Raw genomic sequence first — 21,692 nt, 5'->3', positions numbered from 1 at the left:
CTTATCAATTTTCCATCCATCGTAAGAGAGAAAACGCATTTTTTTTTTTTCTTTCTCTTTTTTTTTTTTTTTTTTGTCCATTTCAAGGAAAAATAGCGCACTTGTGAGAAAACCTCATTCCTTACTCAAAGTGTTAAATGATCGATCAAAATTTTGCAATTTAATGGAGTTCTATGTACATTATGTTTAGCTAAAACTGCTAATTCTTCTGCGGTTTATTAAAAACGTGTTATTTTCTCTCTATATCTCTCTTTCCATACTGTGTGAATCAAGAACTGAGCGTACAAGTGTATTCAAAACAACTATTTTTTCTAATTTTTCATTTATAAATTTTCTTCGTCTTTCCTCTTTGCTCTCCAAGAACACCAAAATACATTCATACATACATTCATGACTTTTTCGATTTTGTTCACAACAAGGGGAAATTATAAGCATTTTTATTATTTTTTCAGTCTGATCTGCAGAGCTTACGTCAGCAGAAGAGGCCGAGTGTTCAGGAAGGTCCTCAGCAGGCAGAAATTGCCTCACTCCGGAAACAAGTGGAAGAAAAGCAGAAAAAGATGGAGGACACCGAAAAAGTACTCAAAAAGTGCCAAGAAAAATTAAAGTTTTTAGAATCTCAACCGCCGCAGGTAAATGTTATTAGTTTGGTCATAAGTAAATGGAGTGATTCAAAAATAATGGCGGGGGTTTCAAGTGTTTTTTAAGAGTCAGCACGGTGTTTTAACGAATTTTTTTTACGTGCTTAAATCATTCTAAAGATAACTCTTCAGTAACAGAGGCGATACTTACGCTTCCGAAAATTGTCGTGTTACTGGCGAGGAATTCGCGTTAGTTCTAAAATTCGTTACTCGTGAAAAACTCGCGTTATAGCCATTTCACGTAAATCGAATAGCGTTGTAGCGCGAGTCGTTTGTATCCATCTACAAAAACGTCAAGGACTCAAACAACAAATGATTCAAATAGTAGTTTCATGTATTGCAAGATATGACTTTTTACTTCCTTATACAAAGAATAAGAACTGTTGTTACTCTTGTTTGTTATTAGTCATTTGTATGCCCTGCTGGTTTCTCACAAAAATTGTTTTAACGTATTGAAAAAATACTTTAGAACTAATTATTTATTTTTCTCTTAATAGACTGCTGGAGCAAATGCAGAAAGTCAAAAAAGATTAGCAGCATTGGAGAAGTTATGTGAAGAACTAGCAAAAGAAAAGGAAAAAACTGAACAGGAAGCTTCAAAATCCAAAGAGGATGCAAAACGCTTGCAAACAGAATTGGATCGCCTTTTAGAAATGATGACTTCTGTAGAGAAGGAGAAATATTCGCTTAACGAGCAGATCAGGGAGCTGCAAGAGTAAGTTGCTTGCTTTTTCAGCAGAATTAATGAAATAGAAACGAGGTCATTATGAAAGACCTTACAACATTTGACTGTGATTTTAGGTGAATTTGAAACAGCCTCGGCGGAGCCCTAAAAATTACCCCCCCCCCCCCCCACTTTTTTTTAAAATTAAGAAATACTGCCTTTTTTTCCTTAATTAAGTTTTGTGTTTTCAAATACTAAGTAGTTGTTTCACAGTAATGCAACATAATTTAAACTGACCAATATTTAAATACATAAAGAAGTTATTTTCTCAAAATATTAGGGAATTTCTAAAAACCGGACATACTTTTAAAGTTTATATTTCAGTCAAAAGCAGCAAAGTTACTAATGAATATTTGAAAAGCGTGAACACTAAATGTTTTGAACAAATAGATGATCGGGAATGTATATAATTTTTTGTCATCGTGCATAAGAGTGATTAGTTGCAGTGACTGCGATTAGGATTACTATAAAGGTCCATTTTTGCGATTGCGTTTTTGTTAATTTTTACTTCTATTCTGAATTAATAACGAAAACATTTTGCTTTTTAGGTTCTTGTAACCTTATTACACTGAGTATTTGAAAATGCTCTAGAACTTTCACACACTCAGCTATCTAAAAAAATCGCACATTTGAAATTCTGTAATTCCCGCGTTTTTCGTACAGTAGAACTTTTATGTAGTGTTCCTACTATTTTTGGGTCTAATTAAATATCATTATTTCGTGTATTTTAGAGTCTTAAAAGTAATATTCGCAAAGAAACGGGAGGAGGGGTTCCGAGGGTCTTTTCCGAAACGGTAGCTCAAAAAAGCAATACCAGACAATCTTGGTGATGTTAAGAAGGGGGGGGGGGGAGGTTTGAGGGCCCTCCTCTCAGAAATTTTTAGTCTTTAAAACGAGATTGTAGGCCATTTCGGGTAATGTTAGGGAAATGGGGATGTCGTTCTCGGATTCTTCCCAGCAATTTTTTGAAATAGAAGTTCCAATTTTAGAAGATCTTCGATGATGCTTAAGGTTTTCGGGATGCTCCCCTGAAAATTTCTGAAACTAGTTTTTTCAAAAGCGATTCTAGACGATCATAGTGACAGTAGGGGAAAGAGAGTTTCGAGGGCTCTAACCCTCAGAATTTTGTTTTTTAAATTTAAATCGTTTAACTACGATTGCAAACGTTTTGGTACCGTTATGGAAAAATTGATTCCAAAATTCAATTTTAAACTATCTTAGAAAATGTTATGGGGGAGGGGGTGTAGGGGGGGGGTATCCTTCGGAAATATTCAAAGTTTTAGGTATCAACCGCAATTCTAGACTATTTTGTTGATCTTAGTGGGAGGAGAGTTTGGAAGGCTCTCTCTTTGGAAATTTCTCAAGATTAAAATCTTTAAAACGTGATTGCAGGCCCTTTTTGGAACATGGAAAATGAGGTGATATTCAGAGAATCTTCTTAATAATTTTTCAAAACTGAAGTTCCGAAAACGCAATTTCAGACGATGTTGGGGGGTTCGGGCCTATGCCTCTGAATTGTTTTGACATAATGTCCTAAAAACAATAGTTTAGACGATCTTTAATGGTACTGTGGGGACGGATTACAAAGTGATTTTTAAAACATTTCATTCAGAGGAAATCTTACGTTTTTTCTTTCTAGGAAAAATGTTTTGTCATTTTTTCCTTTGGGGGGGGGGGGGGGGGGTTGGAGGGAGGGTATCCCTTAGTTACACCACTGATTCTCTGAGTTTGTTTTAAAAAATCGAGTGAATTATATTATTGTTAATTGCTTGTTTGAATGAAGTATCTTAGTGAAAAGTTATTATATAAGTATTTATATTAAATACTCTTGCAGATTGATTGCTGCACTGTTGTTTTTAAACGTTTGCTAAAAAAATACTGTGTTTTCCTTTGAGCATCTTGACATCGTTCCAATGAGTTATAGTTCCAAAGAGACGCGATTTTTTTGAATCATTACCCGAAGTCCTTTAAATGCTAATTCCGATTCTGTTTATTTGAATAAGCTTGAATTGACTCTAACCAATGTGGTCCACGTTTTAGTTACCTGAGCGCCAATCAAACTTTAGTATAGGGGTCATTCCATGTCAAGTATCCGAAATTTGAGACATTTTTTCACTCACATTTTTGTATTTCGTTGTAATTTGGCTCATCAATTGTACCCTTCAAGGTCATCAAAAGTTCAAATTTTTAGATTTTTATCTCTTTTTTCTTTTTGTGCATGGTATAGTTATTACATTATGGTTTATTCTGCAGAGCCATGAAGGAAAAGGACTCAAAATTGCAGGGTGCAAAACGGGGCCAACAAGCAGATAGAACCAAAAATGCTCAGATGCTGGAAGAGGCCAGGAGGAGAGAAGCCGAGGCGGCCAAAGAAGCAGCGAAAACGCAGGTAATCCCTCTGTTCAATTAGTTAGCTCTTGTGCAATTAACTGCATGTACTGTTTTCCAGCTTTCAGACTGAATCATTAGATTTTAAAAAATGTGATGCTACAATAAATGATTCAGCCAAATGCAGAGTAGTGGTCGGATTTTTTTCCAAAGCGTGAAAATACTCGTTGGCACTATTTAAAGGAAGGAAAAGTAATAGTGATCAATTTCATAAAGGAAACTAACTTTCTACTGATGAAATGGAAGATGGTAGGGAAAGACGAGATGTGTGTGTGTGTGTGCGTGTGTACTAGTATGATTTCCAACTTAAAAGATTTTCAACTAAATTTTTAAAAGAAAAAAAAAATCTTGAAGCTATAACGTAATTTAAAACTTTAAAATTAAATTGGTTATCCATACCTAAAGCTTGGGGGGGGGGGGGGGGTTAGAATATCTTTTTGATAAAATCAGGCCATTTCAGCTTTTAGAGTTATATTGAATCAGGTATTGATCAAAAATTAGCTAAGTTAACATACTATTACTAAATATTGTTTGAAAATTATAGGAAAATCATATATTTTTGGGGGAAAAGAGGGATACAATCGATATTGTTGTGTGTTTTTCAATGAGAATTTTAAAAAGTGTAATAAATAAGACTCTTACTTTATTTTAAATGAAATGTTCTATTACAAGTTCATTAGTGATTATCAATTTCTAGATTATAGTTAAGTAAAACTAAGAAACTTTTGAAATTAAATGCAACTGTTCTTTGTACTAAACATCATTGTTTATCTTTTCTCTTCCTCCTCATTTTATTTTTATTATTACAATCATTATTATTTTTATGATTATTTTTGTTTGTTTGAATTATTGCATGAAGCCATCTGGGCCAGCTGGCTTCTTCTCTAGCTTCTTTTAAGATTCAACATTTTAGCATACCAATTTTTTCATTTTCATCATCACACGTGGTCGGTTTTTCAATTTCATAGTTTTAAGTTTCAGTTGTTCTCTTTATTTGTTTCTGTTGTTTTGGTGTTTTTATTTTCGCATTATTTCGTTTCCATTCTCTTGTTTTGCGATGTCCACCCCTTGCCCTCCCCTCCCCCAGGAGCAAGTTCTGCAGCAGCAGGAGCGCGTGGAGGAACTGGAGGAGGCGCTGCGGGAGAGCATCCGCATCACTGCTCAGAGAGAGGTGGCAGTGGCTCAGAAGCAGTCCCTCGTGCAGGCTGCAGAAGAGAAGGTGAGCTCATTTGTATTCAAATATGCCTCTCACACTATAGAATATAATCAGAGATGTAGCTGAGTGAGTTTAGGAGAGTTCACACCTCTCCAACTTTTATTGAAAATAAAAAATGACAATATTTTTCTTAAATATGTCCTTTTTTTCTTTCTTGTTTGCTTTAAAGCTGGCCAGGCGAATTTATTTATAAAATAATATTTTAATGGTTTTCTACGTATTGCATTTAATGTAGAAAACCTTTTCAACTTTATAAATATTTTAAGAAAATTTTGCTATTAGATATGTAATCGAAAGTATTTGGACATTTTTAAAAATATACATTTTTCCAAATTTCTGGAGAAAAGCTGAACAAACTGTTCTGTCATTTTGGTTATGTAAAGGGTATGCTTCAGCTCATATTTTTTCATAAAAATTCAATCAGACATGTATTTAAGAGGTAAACAATGAACTGAGGATGCAAAAAGTTAATTTTCAGGATTCTCCTGCCAGTCCAGTCATAGAAGAGTGTTAATCACTAATATATAACGCTCTCTTTCCTTCCAGATGAAAATAATGGCTATAAAACTGTCGAAAACTGAAAACAATTGCAGGCCATTTCCAAAAAGTGGCACACATGGGGGGGAAAACGGCAGTAATATTTGGATTCAGGGTTTATATTACATAATAATCAGCAAGAATTATGTCAAGCATTTAAAAGTTTTTTTTTTTTTTTTTTTGCCGCGCAGTGTTATTAAAGTTTAAGAAAAAAAGGGAGGGGGGGGAGCTTGGGTTAAAATTAAAAAGTGGGTACCGCTGTCCATCCTCAACTACACTACTGTCTAAAACCAATTAAAGCAAATTTATAGCATTTACTTGATTAAAATAGTTGCTATTGCTAGTACTTTCCTCGATTTCATAGTATTGTTTTCAGAAAATGACGGTTACGAAGGGGGTGGTCGCCCCCCCCCCCCAGGGCCGTATCCAGAGGGGGGGCCGACGGGTCCGCTTCTCCCCTGAAACCCGAAATGTTTTATGCCGTAAAGCAGAAGTTTTTTTTTTTTTTTTAAATTTCTAATATCAGAAAAGGGAAATAACAAAAGTTATTTGTTCTTAATTTTGTAACTATTAAGCGAGTGAAAATTTGATGAAATACATAAAAAGCAATTCTAGCTCTCATTAGCTGCAAAGCATACTTGAAATTTAGACCCTTAATTAGGACCTCCTGCTCTCTTTCCCAATTCAATTCGGGGCCGTCCAGGGTCAAGGCAGGCCCCTTGGTAGTTCGGTAGACTTGCCCTCCTCCAGAGGCGTGTATAGAAATTTTGGGGTCCGTCACAAATGATTTTTAGGGCCCTCTCCACATTGTTTACCCATATTTTCACCCCTTGTTTTAAAAATATTGGGCCCCCTTCATGCTCAGGCCTGGGCCAACAGGTGTCCCTTCTCCCCCTAAAACTTATGAAATTCACACGGCACCGATTTCGATTCGGGGACTCTCCAAGGGCCGGGCCCCTAGTTTCCGATTAGGCTAGTATCTGGTTACGAAGATGTGCTAAATTCAGCTCCTTGATACATCCTGAGTAAAAAATGCAAAAATCATGATTCTCGCGTTTTTGTAGCATATTTTTCAAGATAAATTTTTGTGACTGATACGTTCCATGTCTTGCCATTTATTTAATATCGAATTCAGTATTTTGGATTTTTTTTTTTGTTTTTATCTGACTTCTACTGCATACTGTTAATATCTTAAGCATGAGAACAAAAAATAATACTTACTCTACTCGATTTCATTTTCTGCACTACTTGTGATTGAAGAACAAATTGTTTGCTTTGAGAAATATTTCGTTACATTTATTTTTAACTTGAAACGAGTGTGTCTTACAAAGTTATAATCATTTTGTAAGACTGTGCAATCAACTTCTGAAAAGTGCAAGTAAAGTGCTTTAAATAATTTTAACTGTTCTAGAGTCTTTGAAAATTATTAAAGTTTTGAAATTCCTTGAAAAGTTCTTCAATTTTGTCTCTTAACAAGAAAATAAAGTATGAATTGCCCAAATGGCCAAAATATATGACTCTTTCGTTCTTATTTTCTGAATCTCTACACCATTTCTTTTAAACCATTTTGTACAATTTTTATACTGTAGGGCATTTGTATAAAGGGGGGGAGGGATGCTGGGGGAAATGATCAAAAACAAACTACACTAAAAGCCGATATGAGCAAATGACAATGTACTTCTCTTTTTTCCTCTCTCATGTTTTCTCTCTGTCGATTAATGTCAACGATTTGTCGAGCAAGCAATTTTTATTTTGATTGATCTTGTAAAAGAATGCATAACGTTTAAAAGACTTTGTTTGCCTATTTTTCTTCATATTTATGTAGTCTCAATTACTTCATAAAAGGCCTCAAAATACACATTTTTATATCTTTTTTTCAAAAATTTTCCCGGGGGAGAAATCTCCGGACCCCCTGAAATTATGGATGTTCTACATCCGACTTAAAGGGACACTCTCCTGTTATCCTTACCACAACAAGGTCAATAAAAAAATAATAAAATATAAATAACAACAGTCCAACAGTGGAAACATTTAAAAATCGAGACAAACAGCCATCTTCTATTGCTAAGTATTTTTATGCATGTATGTGTGTGTTAGGGCAATGTGAAGCTGGGGCCCTCCCGAAAAAAAATTCTGGATACGGCCTTGCCGCCCCTCTAGCAAATCCGCCACTGCTGTCATTCAAAATAATCTTCCTTTGTTGCCTTATCTATTAATATTAATTAATGTGTTTAATTATCTGAAAAAAAAAAAGATTGAGTAAAAAAATCTTTTTAATAATGCATAATATCCCTTATTGTTAAGTGTAAGTATGAGTCCATGCTCATATTTTATCATTCAGTAAAAATCAGACTTTCATTTAGTATTTTGGAAACTTCCCCATTTTGAAAAAATTAATTTGGAGGCACCCCTATTATCTCATTTGCTGGTAAATAGAAAAAGGTGATCAGCCTACAAAAGGGGAAAAAAGATGGATTTATGATCTCTCATTGATTAAAATAAATTTTGTTTCTAAATTTATGTCATTCGAGATTCTTATAATTGATATAAATAATCCACATTTCAGATTCGTAGCCTGCAGGGTGAAGTCAGGGGCCTCCAGAAAGGGTACAATGCTCGATGCACCAATTGCCCACCCCTGAAGGTGAGACTGACAGAAGTAGAAAAGAGCCTGCAGAAACTGGTCTCAGAACGAAAAATGCAATTGGAACAACTGTTCGAAATGAAGTATATAATTTAATAACTGATTTAAATTTTTCATTTTTATTGAATTAATTTATTTTTTACTTTTTGTTCTTAGCTAATTTAAAAAAAGGTATTAAACTAACTCCCGGTGTAAGCGCCGCATCGTTATATATTCTCAAAGGAAAACGTTTTTTAATGCATGCGCCGCACCCGGTGTAAGTGCCGCACCTTCCATAAGCGCGCACCCAACATTAAACAACTTAAAAGCACAACCAGTAGTAAAGAAAGCTGGATTAAATGTAAATAAAAATATTTTTTTATTTCTCGTTAGTATTTTTAATTAACAATAATGAAATATTTTTAAAAATCCCCATTTTGCACTTTTTGCCTTCGGCACCCCTCGATTGGCCATCACTTTCGATGGTTAATTTATCCGATTTCCAACGGCAAACGCATCTGTCGTCAATGCCAAACTCTCTGCCAGCAAAACGATTTCCAATTGCGTCTGCCTTTATTACCTTAAACTTAAAGGCTGCAGTATAACTTTTCAATTGATTAGGAGTCATTTCAAAAGCAACTCTGAAATAATTCCGTAAAAAAAAATAAGCCAAGAACGCACGAACGACAGCAAAAGATGCAACACGACGATGTGAGTGAATAATAAATTTAGAGCTAGGAGACAAGTTTCCCATTAGGTTGCTTGACCAAGCAACCCATTTTTGTGAGGGAGGTGGTAAATTCCCTTTACAAACTGGACTCCATCCCTCTCTCTTACTAATACTTTTGCTGTCTCCTCTGCCTGACCCCTTCGCTCCGACCCGATAATGCTTGCGTGCCCACGTGTATCAGCGTTTCTCTCTTCCGTGTAACTCGTGTAATCGCTGACTCACCTTCCCTCCCCCTTTTGCTTTACTTGTCACCCAAGGTCGACGGATTTCTTGACCCCTTCGCTCCGCCGCGATAAGGCTTGCTCGCGCATGTGGATCAGCGTTTCTCTCCTCAGTGAAACACGTACAATGACTGATTCACCTTCCCTCCCCCCTCTTTGCTTTACTTGTCGCCCAAGGGCGAAGGATTTCGCAAAATGAAAGCAAACGATGTGGTGCCATCTGTTAGCAGCATTTTCAACCTTTTTTTTTAACTTGGGAAAAAAACACTGTATCCGCCGCACCCGTTATTGGCGCCGCACCGGCATTTTTTTTACTTTTTTTCTCATATGCGCCGCGGCGCTTATTCCCGAAAATACGGTACTTCTTTTTTTTTTAAGTTTTTTTTAAAAAGTTCCATGGGAGAGCAGTTTAAAAATGGAAAAGAAAAAAAAATGCAAATTAATAAAAAAAATCTGACTGAATGAAATATAATTGCAACAAAAGTAACTGTGCCTTCATTTTGCATGCAAGAGTCCATTTTTGCCCATTCAAATTCAACTACAGGCTTTTCTTATGCACATCCAAAGTTTATTGTAACTATAGGAAAGTTCATCTTCCAATTATTGTTAATCAATATCAATGTTAAACATTGGTTATCTTCAAAATTTGCAGATAAATTAGTGGAAGAATCTCACCTTTTGCTTTTATGGGTACATGATTAAAAGCAGAACGCATTATCTTACTAAAAATTGTATCTACTCACTGAATGCTGTTTTTCATGCTTTCAGATTTGAGTTGTGTGCCCAAAAATTTTATACTAGTGGTTCCCGCACGGCTTTGCCCATAGTAGAATATCAAACGGTCATTTGATTCGACTGTATGTTTACAGTCAAAGTCTACTATACACTAAGTTTTTTGTTTAAAAGATCTCTTTGGCAGATTTAAAAACTTAGCATGTAGCTTAACAGAAACCAGCAAAAGCCTTAGAAATATTTTAAAAGAGGAAGGATGTTTCCCTTCTTTCCTTAAAACACAAAATAAGACTTTTTTTTCCGAAATTAAATACTATAGAAATAACATTGTAATAGCAATATTTTGTAGATTTACTGAACATAAAAGCTAAAAAAATAAAAGCAGACGAATTTTTCTTACCAGTTAAAATATTTTAATTTGAATCTTTTTCAATAAAAGAAAAAGACTGATCGCCAAAATAAGCACATTTAAAAATGTTAAAAACAAAAATAAAAAATAATGAAACAGTCAAAGGGGGGTAAAAGTCGTAACCATGGTAACATACAAATTTAATTTCACGTCAGAAATAATTTCCATTTATCTTTATTCTTGAGCTTAATTATTTAGAAACGTTTGGCTTGCTGAAGATAAGCCTTGGATGTTGGTTTTCTCTAAACTATTCCTATAGCTCTCCTAACGTTCATAGAAACTTCAAACAAACTTTATCTTAAGCAGAAACAGCTTTTGAATGACCAAAAACCTACATTGCGATTGAAACATTTCTCACCCATATTATCAAATTTATGTGAAAATGGGCTTAAAATTGGATTGGAAAAAGAACAAATAGAGTTTTTGAAAATCGCTTTGAGGTGCACACCCCCCATGCTACAAACAAATTTTGTGGAAATCCGCAGAACGGTCTAAGCGCTATCGCGTATCAAACATTCAAAGACAGACTTTCAACTTTATTATTAGTGAAGATTTTTATCTTAATACGCATTAAATTAACCTATTTATTCAAAAAAAAAAAAAAATATCCTGAATAGTCGGGATATATTTGATATGCAGTGTTATTTTAAGGAAAAGGAAAAATAAAATTAACAATGTATTATATATAGGTAAAAATAAATGAAGTTTTTAGTAATATTGCTAAGGAAAGTGTTTTTGATGAAACTTTTTTTTGTAGGCAAGAAGCACTTTCTGCAGCTATAAGTGAAAAAGACTCCCACTTGGCATTCCTGGAGATGTCTGGCATTAAGAATGCCAAGGCTGCCGAACAAGTGGATAAATTAAAAGCGGAAAAGAAGAAACTCGTAGAGAAAATAAAAATAGAGGTCAGTTCTACGTATGATGACTCTTACAGTTGCAGTAGAAAAAGAAAAATCATTTCACAGAGCAATGCCTTTTCATGCAGGTCCGATGAGAGGCCATGTCAGCCTAGTCGGAAACTGGGGACCCAAGCCTTGGAAGGCGGGAGGGGGGGGGAGCGCAAAAAAAAAAAGAAAGAAAATGTAAAAAAAAAGAAAGGAAGAAAGAGAAAGGGAAAAAAACTCCGAATAAGAGAAAACATAAAGATTAAAACTTACCCTTTTGATATTTACTTCTTTTCTTTTTTTTGGGGGGGGGCGGAAGGGGGCCCAGCAACATAACTGACAAGGGTTCCGCCTTGGCTCTCTGCGGTCGTTTCCATACCTGTTAGCATTCACTACTCTGGAATGTACAGAGTGTCTAGAAATTAGCTCGTCAAAAAGAGTGATTTATTGAATGTAGTTAGCAAGGAAAAAAAATAAAATAAGTATTGTTGTAAGATAGAGAAACAGTCGAAGTTTATCACACACATTATCACAAATGTTCGATGTGACTTCCTTTCATTATTATGCAAGTGAGCAAGTGTCAACATCAGTAAATCAGTTGTTGACACAGGATTGTCAGCATGTTTCCGTCACTCAAATTAATTGCCATACAGGTTGAGCACAACTGGTCTAAAAAGATATATTATGCAAAAAAATGTACAAAACATTCTAACTTACTGAAGTTTATCTTTTTTCTAGAATGAAAAACGAGTAAAACTTTTGATGGAATTGGAAAATTCCACAAACAACAGTTTGGATATGGCTTCCTTAACCATCAAGGATTCTTCTCAGGTAAGAAACCATCTTAACAGAGTGGATAATTCTCCAATTAATAAAGACTTTTAAATGTCATGCAATAACCAATTAAGAAAGTTCATGTTTCTGCCTAAAAGTAAATATGCTTATGGGTTGAATTTTGTACCTGATCAATGAGGGATTTAGCAAAATGATGCTAATTCTTTTCACCCTCAATTTTTGCTGTTTTTGTTTGTTGCTTCAATGGGGCTGTAGTAATTTCAATTATTTAATAGAAACAGCTGTTACTAACAAAGTAGTGAATAGTTTAAGATAATGATTTTTCGCTGCTGATTGACAAAAATTGTTTTTTTAATTTTTATTTTAGGATGCTGAAGAAGATGGCTTACGTTCTGTTTCATAGAAATTCTTGCCATTGTCAAGTAAGTGTATCCTTTATCTGGTGCAATAAATGAGATATCATAAATTTATAATTATTTTAGAAATTTAGGGAGAAATGTTTTGACCAAATTTGTCCAACATTTATGTGCATCTTTCAAACAGTGTTAAGCAAGAAAATTATTTATTGTTAAATAACGAATGAGAAGAGTGACACAGATTAAGACGATGGCTTCGGCATATTTCTTGCATCAATTGCTACAAATTGCTCAACTGAACATTTTTTTTCGTGAATTAAAAAAGTTAAAAATTCCATTAGATTAAATACTCAAAAAAGGCAGACTTAAACTTGGTGTTTATTATGTACTAGAAAATCGCCCGTCAAGGTATGACAGGTTAAGATTGCATCATATTTGAACCAAGCGATTGCCAGTTTGGTGATATTTTGATAGTTGAAATTTTAACCCAATTGCAGTGGACTTAAACTCCAATAGATAGCATTCATTGCTCACTACTTCTTTGTTTCTTCATTCTCCTAAAATGAAAGACTTACCAGTGAAACAGTTAAGTCGCCGGATCCGTTCAGCCTTGTCACAATAAAGCCTTTCCCTGCATGCAAAACATTGCCAAAAAATATTAACAAATTATCATGCCCCGGATCGAGTTTCAAATACAAATACAAATACAAATGTGACCACCAGCAACAGGCTCTGGGCCCAGCTAGGCTGGTCCTAGTCAATTAATTAGTCCCCAATGAAGATCAATGGCCCTCTTAAAGCTATCCACTCCCTTGCTCATTACCGCCTCTTCCGGTAAGCTATTCCAAGTGCCCACGACCCTGCTAAAGTAGTAGTTTTTCCTGATTTCCAAGTTAGCCTGAGATTTAAATAGCTTAAAACAATGACCCCTTGTCCTGCTTTCCCCGCAAAAATTTAATCCATTTACATCTTTCATTTTGATAAATTTAAATAACTGAATCATGTCCCCTCTGACTATCCTTTGCTCCAGGCTATACATGTTAAGCCTATTAAGTCTGGTATCATAATCTAAATCTGAGAGTCCCCTTACTAATTTAGTTACCCTTCTTTGAACCCTTTCCAATACAAAAATATCTTTCTTCAGATAAGGCGACCAAAACTGAACAGCATACTCCAAATGAGGTCTTACTAAACTCCTATATAAAGCAGAAGAACTTTCTTAGATTTGTTTGAAATAGATCTATTGATGAACCCAAGCATTTTGTTGGCTTTGTTACTAGCAATACTGCACTGTTGACTAAACTTGAAGTCCTGATTTATAAAGACACCCAGATCCATAACATTTTCTGCCTGATTTATGACTGAACCCTGTAAACGATATCTCATACGCTTATTTCCATGACCTAAGTGTAGCACTTGACATTTCCCTACATTAATTGCCATACCCCATTTATCTGCCCACTTAGTAATATGATCTAAATCCTCTTGCAGCTGTTTTACTTGTTCTTCATTTTCGACAATCCCCATAACTTTTACATCGTCAGCAAAACAATTCATGCTTCCAGAAATATTTTCATTGATGTCATTCATAAATATAATAAACAAAAGAGGCCCAAAAACTGATCCCTGAGGAACCCCACTTAAAACATCACTCCAATTAGAATGATTTCCTCTCACAACTACTCTTTGCTTCCTACCAGTAAGCCAATTTCTAACCCAAAGTAAAGTTTTTCCTCCTATTCCAATGTCAGCTAACTTGCTGAGAAGAGCAACATGCGGTACCTTGTCAAAAGCTTTTTGAAAATCAATATAAACAACATCCACACATTTTTTGTTATCTAAAGCTGAGGTAACCTTGTCGTAGAAATGCAATAAATTAGTAGTACAGGATTTACCTTTCCTGAAACCATACTGCAAACTAGTCAACAGACTATTAGTCTCTAAGAACATCATGATCTTAATTTTGATCAAAGTTTCGAAAATCTTACAAATCACCGAAGTCAAACTTACAGGTCTATAATTCCCAGCAATACCTTTAGACCCCTTCTTGAAGAGTGGCGTTATGTTAGCCAGCTTCCAGTCCTCTGGCACCGTCCCCTAGTTATAAGAAGCATTGAAAATATTCAAAATAACATCCACAAAATATTCAAAATAACATCCACATCATTGTTAATGATATCAGGAGCCTTACTCGATCATTCGCTATTATATATATGAGGATGCCTCTTTAAATTCTTTTCATAGACAACTCTCCTTCACTAAGCTTCGCCTAAAGAAAGATTACATCTCTAGTAACTTAAAGGAAATTTAAATTAAAATTCTTCCAACTTCGTGGGTTAAGTCCACTTAACAGAAATAATTTTTTGAAAATAGTTTCAATTTTGAGAAAGTATTGAAAAGCTTTAAAGTTACACTTGAGGATGCATGCTTTTAATTAATGAGGGGGAAAAGAGTGTTCCAATTGAGTAAAAGCAGATAGGTTGCTTAGGATTGATTGTAAGTAATTGATCAGAAATTTCACAAGAAAAAGAGGAAAACTTATTCAACAGAAAATAAAATTAATGTTTCACGATAAACGCTGTTTTTGTTCCAAGGTCGATGACTAATTTTTGATAAAGAAGTTTTCAGATGTGTTGTTTGTATTTGGAATTATGTTTGCAAACCTGTATTCTCACCAAAATTTTTAATTCTTGTTTTGAATTTGCATTTAGGTTTCCTCTTTTTAAATTCCGGTTTTTTTGCCTAATGTACATGGAGATTCTTCATGCAAATAAAATTATTTGAAGAGTACAAGGGGAAAACCCTGTGAGTGAAAAAAAACTAATTTAAAAAAAAAAACAAATTTGAATGTTTGACTGGCGGGCTTTTTCCCTAGTACCGCCTATTTTTAAACAAATACTTTAGCTAACTTTAGGGGTTTTGTCAAAAGATGATAAACTATTCGAAAAGTATACTTCAGTAACCATTAGATTGTATCATTGTTCTGTTTCCTTATATGACTGACGGGGTACCCCTGTACCCTTTATTTTGGTTAATTCTATTTCACTGAACCAATATTTTAACATACATAACCAAGGCCGGACTAAAATTTTTGAAGACACTGGGCATGAAATGTAATTGGTGCCCCCCCTCTCACCCTGAGCTTATTTTATATGCAGGAGCAGTAAAATATCTTGGTATTTGCGTAATTAATATATCTGTATTAAATTTGGTGTTACCTTATATTACAAAAAATAGGAGTGACATAGTATTACGAGAACTAAACATGATAACATAAGACGTTGTCAAACTTTGGCCGGTGGAAAAAGCCATTAACATCAAAATTATCTATGGAAAAAGTGTTGTAAATATAGAACAAACATGGAATGGTTTTGGGATTTGCGAAAGAGATTAAATTTTTACAGGGATTTTTTTTTCTAGATTTAATATGAACATCTTGCTATAGTGCAATATGGAATGAGTCCAAAATCAAAATTTTACCTACAGATTTGGTGCCCCCCAATTTTGGTGCCCTGGGCATGTTCACCATGTGCCCATGCCTTAATCTGGCCCTGAACATACTGCCGTGTGCAGGTAAAGGGCAGTAACTGCAAATTTTTCAGTTTTCATTTTTTTGAATTTTTGACATCTATTGTACCTTATCTTTATTGTACAAGCTCACTTATTTGGTTTCCTCTGAAAAAAAGGGGCGAAAAAGACGTCTAATTTCAACATTTCCCTATTGTTAGTATTGAATCCAAAACGCTTTTCTTCAAATATCTCGAAAACTCGTTTCTGCAGTTACTGCCGTTTACCTGCACACGGCAGCATACACAAATGCTTCAAATTTCAGTCTCTTAACTTTGTTTTCTCTCTCTCTCTAACAGCAATGGCAATACTGAAAAATCCAAAAAACAAATTTCCAATTCTCGAAACGCTGCTCGCCATCACAACCCTCTCTCTGGTTTTGTCTTCCAGTTGGCTGCGACTCCTCAGACTTGCTCTGTGATCTCACTCCCTTCGGACGAGCAAGAGGTCCTCTGAACAACCCCTCATATCACCCGCCCCCCCAAACAGGGCGGAAGCTGTGTGCATTAACTGCCATGAACTATTCTAGTGAATCAATTGTTGCTTTGCCTAGTCTGCTGTGCTGCTCTTTGCCACTGGTGCCATATACTCTCTGTGAAAGTCGTGCAGTTGCCATACTTGCAGAAGAAAGTATTTGTGTAAGTACTGTCCAAATATAGAATGGCATTTTTTCCAGCTCTTCCCCTTCAGAATAGTTGAGATGATAAAATTTCGTCGCACAACAACTCTTACACATCAAACTTTTAAAAAATCAACTTAAGTAAACATATAGACACACTTATATAATTATTAAGAAAAACATATCGGGCTAAATACCCATTTGCTTTTTAAAGAGATAATAAATACAATTGAAGCTTAATAGATTAAGTGAAAATGGAGCAATATAACATGTTATGTTACTCTAGAAATTAAAAACCAAAAAATGAAAATAAAAAAACTTGAAATAGTCTGAAAATTGAAAATTAGGTTTTAAATATAATACATAGAAAATTTTTAAAATTTAATTTTAAGGAAAGCATATTTATTGTTTATTTAAACCATTTAATACATGCAGTAATTTTTCACTGAAAAAATGTGTTGTTTACATTACACAATGTTACTTTAAAATAAATTTCAAAAGGAAATGTTTTTCAATTATTTTTTATGAAATTCCTATTTAAGTTCTTGCCACTAATTCCCAATAGTATTTCTAAACAAAATTAATGAATTTTTCACACATGCAATATTTTTCTATGCAAGGTACTAAATAGTTTATCATTGGTCAATTTTTGAAGACATTATCTGTATTTGGTCAGTACTTAAGTTTATGTGATAGAGTCAGAATTCTTTCTTCAGTGACTTTAAATTACAATTTAAGAATATAAATGATGTTAAATGGTATCATTTGAAATATATTTAACACTTGTCACAGAAGTATTTTACTACTTCTGACTGGTGACAGAGTGATAAAAACTTCAACCTGAAAATTTTAAGAGTTTTACTAAACATTCTGATAGTCAAATCTGAGACGCAAATTGTTGCAGATTTGAGCTAATGCTTAACATTCTTCTGTAATTGCTTGCTTTTATTATATACACCTCCATAAAAATAACTTATTAACTAGCCATTGTGAAGGTGCTAACTTTTACAAGGGTTTGTTAATAAATAACACCTGACAACCAAAACTTATGACCGAAAACAAGTGAACTTCTAAAATAATTTTTAATAGTGTTTTATTATTGAAAAAAAAAAGCCTTTTGAATTATGAACCTATTTTTCTAGTCATAAAATCTTGGATTTTTTAAAAGTACCAGAGCAGAATTTATCTCTTCACATTTCTTTATATGGCAACTCATGAATAAGCTTTTTTTGTAAGGCAGTTACAGTTAACTTTTTGGTAGTCAAGTTTGTCTCAAACATAATTTTGTATTAAGCTATACATTCACCAAATTCGATGTTTTTTAATTCTCTATCATTTAATAGTTGTGGGGGGAAAATGATATAATTTCCTAAGTGACTTCCAGTTACAGAGGTTTCGATAACATTTTGTGCCATAACGAAAGTTGCCATTCCCTCCACCTTTTTTTAAAAAATTTTTCTTGCAGTTTAAATTGTGCTGGACAGAATTTTTTGATCTTATATGTTGAACCATTTTGGTTTTTTACCAAATTTAAATGTTTTTATATGAAGGAATATATATATATATATATATATATATATATATTATATATATATATATATATATATATATATATATATATATATATATATATATATATATATATAGCCTGAAATGAGGTCAAAAACCTTCATAACCAAAAATCTTCTGAATTTATTTATGATTATGTTGTTTACAATTTGAAAATCATCCCACATAAAGAAATTGGTGAAAATATGGCTAGTTTTGAGAAAGACTTGGCAGTCATACTATAATTGTCTGTTTTTAAAAACAATGTATTATTTTTATTTAATTGTGTATATATTTTTATTTACCTTAAGTGCCATATATTTTGAGCATAGTTATTTATTCTACCATAATCATAATCTATCTGCATCTCAGGATTATGTATCCAAAGATTATTTATTGCTTTTGAAATATGATCTGCAGTATAACTCGCTTATCATAAGTCACATATAACCATAATTAAGTTTATGCAAGGGATTAAACCCAACAAAATGAGTTCAGTGTTGCATGTACATCTAAGCAAAGTTTCAACGCAGTGAGAAAAATTTTGCAAGGGTCTTTTTTGCTAGGAAATTTTTATTTTTGAATCATTTTATCAATAACTATAGAGAGGGAAAGTTGAAAAACTGAAATTAGCATTGGATGTTTTGTTTGAAATATAACGTTCATTAATATTTTCTAGGGTATGCTATCCTATTTATAAACCATGTTGTGTCTCAATTATTTCATTGTAGTAATGGAAGTTACTGAAATCCTAAGAAAAGTGTATTGAGTTATGAAGTTTTTTTTAATGAAATTTCTTTCATCCTTGATTCTATTCTACTTATAAAGAAGCAACATGAGTTGTCATAGTTATTTAAATAATTTCTGAGCTGTAAAATATTGGTTAAGAAACTATCTTAACAGTTAGAGTCTTATTTACCCAATCATAAGAATAAATAAATAAATACGTCAAAAGTATATATGACCTTAACTGTAGCATGCTTGTTTAGAAAAAATGTCTTAGTTTAACGTATGAAAATAAAAGAGGGCACATAATGAAGCTCTCAGTATAACTTATTAACTGTAGGGGAGGGGGGAAGGGTGTTCATAGCTCAAGGACAGATTCAAGGGAGGGGTGATCGCTCCCGTCGCCCCTACACAGGAAGTTTTTCCGAACTGAAGTTCTTAACCAAAATGTAGGCTGTCTTTGATGACGTTAAGGAAAGGAATGAGTTTAAAATTTTCCTCCTGGAAACTTATAGAAATTGAAGTTTCAACAAAAAGGCAGTTTTAGACTATCGTTAGTCATGTTAAGAGGAAGAGTTAGGAGGCTTTTTTCCGGACATTTTTCAAAATTTAACTCTTTAAAATGGGATTGTAGACATCTCATGTGGTCTCAGAAGAAGGAATGGCTTAAGTGACTTTCCTCCAGTAATTTTTCAAAACTGAAGCTCCAAAAAACGCAATTTTAGATAATCTTCAATGATGTTAGTGATAGAGGATTTCGAAACATTTCCCTGGAATTATTACAAAATTGAATTGATAAAACGCAAGCTTAGAATACTTCTTTCAACGGAAAAGAAAAGGAATACGTACGGAGAACTCCTTAGCCAAATCTCTATAACATTCTATTTTTTTTAAATAAAAATGAAAAATGATGGTAAACCTACCTCCCTCCTCAAACGGGTGTAAATCAGATACGTAAAAAAACTATCGCCCCCTCCTTGCAAAATTTCTGGATCTGTCCTTGTCATAGCTTTGCACTTAATATCTACAAATTATTCATGATGCAAATGCTAATAGTGAGAGATGACTTTATTATGATGTCTAAATATGGCTTTTGTTAAGTAAATTTCAAGTAAATACTGTATGCCAAGTATAAAGACTGACCAAGTGAATGACTGATATATGAAAATTTGTACTGCAAAAATACTTAAAAAACAAGGAAACTGTGTCTTTCATCATAAGCGAGTAATACTGCAGTTACATATTAAAATGATTTTAATTAAATAAGTTGTATTATTACAGTTTATTTATTACAAGTTAGTTCCACAAAAAATGTATGTTGTGATATTTTTTTAGATATTTTATTTGCCGTGTGTTTGAACATTTAACTGTTTAGAATTTCATAAAATTTGAAAGCACATATTTCTTATGCTTTTTTTTTTCAAACAGTAAAGTTATTTTTAGTTAAGATGCACGTTTCTAACTATATAATAGAAGTCATTTGAAATCCCACTTCAGAAAAATTTTGACTGTTTAAAGGTGTCTCATTCACACAAAATTAGTTCATTGCTAAATTATTGTACATTTCTCCATCACCAAATTTGAGTAATAAAATAATTTATGCTGCAGTGCTAAATTTTTAGATACTAAGAAATTTGAACATTAACACAACAAATTAATCAGTTTACAAATAGCTTTGTGAATAGTATAATTTAAAGAATCTTTCAAAATGATCTAATTTGTAACCTTGTGAGAAGAAAAAATAATTTTTCACTATTATTGTTATTTATTTATTAAAAATGAAAAAAACACATTTGGTACGTTTAAACAATTGCATAGTATCTGCATTAAAAATGCATTGAATTACTTTTAATTATTATTAGTACTCTCAAGTGGGGTAACTTTGGCCTTTGTGGGTAACATTGACCCAACTAAACAAAAGAGATTGTACATAATGTATCATAGACACAGGTGAGTCGTTGTTACTTATTCATTTCAAAGGCCTAATAGGAGCAGCACTGACTTGACTTAATCATCACCGGTAGCACTGATTGATTTTTCAATTGTTGGGTCAATGCTACCTGCAAAGGCCGAATTTACCCCAGTTTGTAATACCAAATAAGATGTCATTTATTGAAAAGAATTTGAGTGCTACGAGAGTAATACTACACTTCAGAATAATATTTTTCCCCATAGCAATTATATATCCTTTGATTTGTTGCATTTCTGACTTTCAGCTTAATTAAGCTAGGTGCTATTTGCAATAAAAAAAACATGTGTGTTAAAGTTTATTTCCAGTGCTTCAAAAGGGAGTGTGTGAAAAGTAGAAACTTATCTAGTGAAAGAAATAACGAAAAACTATTTTTATTTTTTGAGTACTATCAGTTTTGAAGTTATTACCATGTTGCCAATTCCAGAGAACTACACTTCTGCTAACTATTAATAAACTTTTCTTTTTATTATTTTAAAAACAATGCAATGATAATGTGAAGACGTTTCCGTTCTGTTAGTAAGAAAGAACTACATGGAGATACACTAATTGGTAATATTAATAAAGATCAGAGTGAATTGACTCAATAATATAAGCTGTTGTGGTTTATAATTAAGATTTAAAGCATGCAACTTCTCGTGTAAGTTCAACAATTTTTTTTTTTAAATACACATTGCAAAATTTCAAAAAGGAAATTGAAAAAGACACGTAAGATGAAATTATTTATACCTGCTAAAGATGAAGGATAAAATACTTGACCAAAGTATGAAATTATTTTTTTTTAAAGCTGAGCAGTTTTTCCTGCAATAAAATTAAAATGTTGTTCAAAATGCTTAGGATACATTTTGGTCAGTATCTCCATTATAGAGATTAATGTGTGGAATGTAGTTGTACTCCAAATATGAAATGTATTGTTGACTGTTTGAATTAATATTTGACTGTTAAAAAGTTTCATAGTTTTAAAAAGAAATCTATGTAATATGATGTAACTGTTTGGTGCTTTAAAT

At 33.3% G+C, this 21,692-nt stretch overlaps 1 protein-coding gene across 1 annotated transcript in view; it reads left to right on the top strand.

Moving 5' to 3' along the window:
* Positions 1-16,734, top strand: part of LOC129228512 (muscle-specific protein 300 kDa-like) — a 143,514-nt gene extending 126,780 nt beyond the window's left edge. Inside the window, exons 8-16 of the mRNA XM_054863195.1 lie at positions 483-638; positions 1,139-1,356; positions 3,619-3,754; positions 4,841-4,972; positions 8,073-8,233; positions 10,979-11,126; positions 11,844-11,936; positions 12,268-12,322; positions 16,123-16,734. Of these exons, the coding sequence (XP_054719170.1) occupies positions 483-638; positions 1,139-1,356; positions 3,619-3,754; positions 4,841-4,972; positions 8,073-8,233; positions 10,979-11,126; positions 11,844-11,936; positions 12,268-12,303 (1,080 nt within the window). The 3' untranslated portion in view covers positions 12,304-12,322; positions 16,123-16,734. The remainder of the gene's footprint in view (positions 1-482; positions 639-1,138; positions 1,357-3,618; positions 3,755-4,840; positions 4,973-8,072; positions 8,234-10,978; positions 11,127-11,843; positions 11,937-12,267; positions 12,323-16,122) is intronic.
* The last annotated feature ends 4,958 nt before the right edge of the window (positions 16,735-21,692 follow it).

Source organism: Uloborus diversus, chromosome 1 (genome assembly GCF_026930045.1).
Source record: "Uloborus diversus isolate 005 chromosome 1, Udiv.v.3.1, whole genome shotgun sequence".
Classification (NCBI taxonomy): Eukaryota; Metazoa; Arthropoda; class Arachnida; order Araneae; family Uloboridae; genus Uloborus; species Uloborus diversus.
Note: the sequence above shows the minus strand (reverse complement) of the source record. Positions and strands in the feature narration are given on the sequence as shown.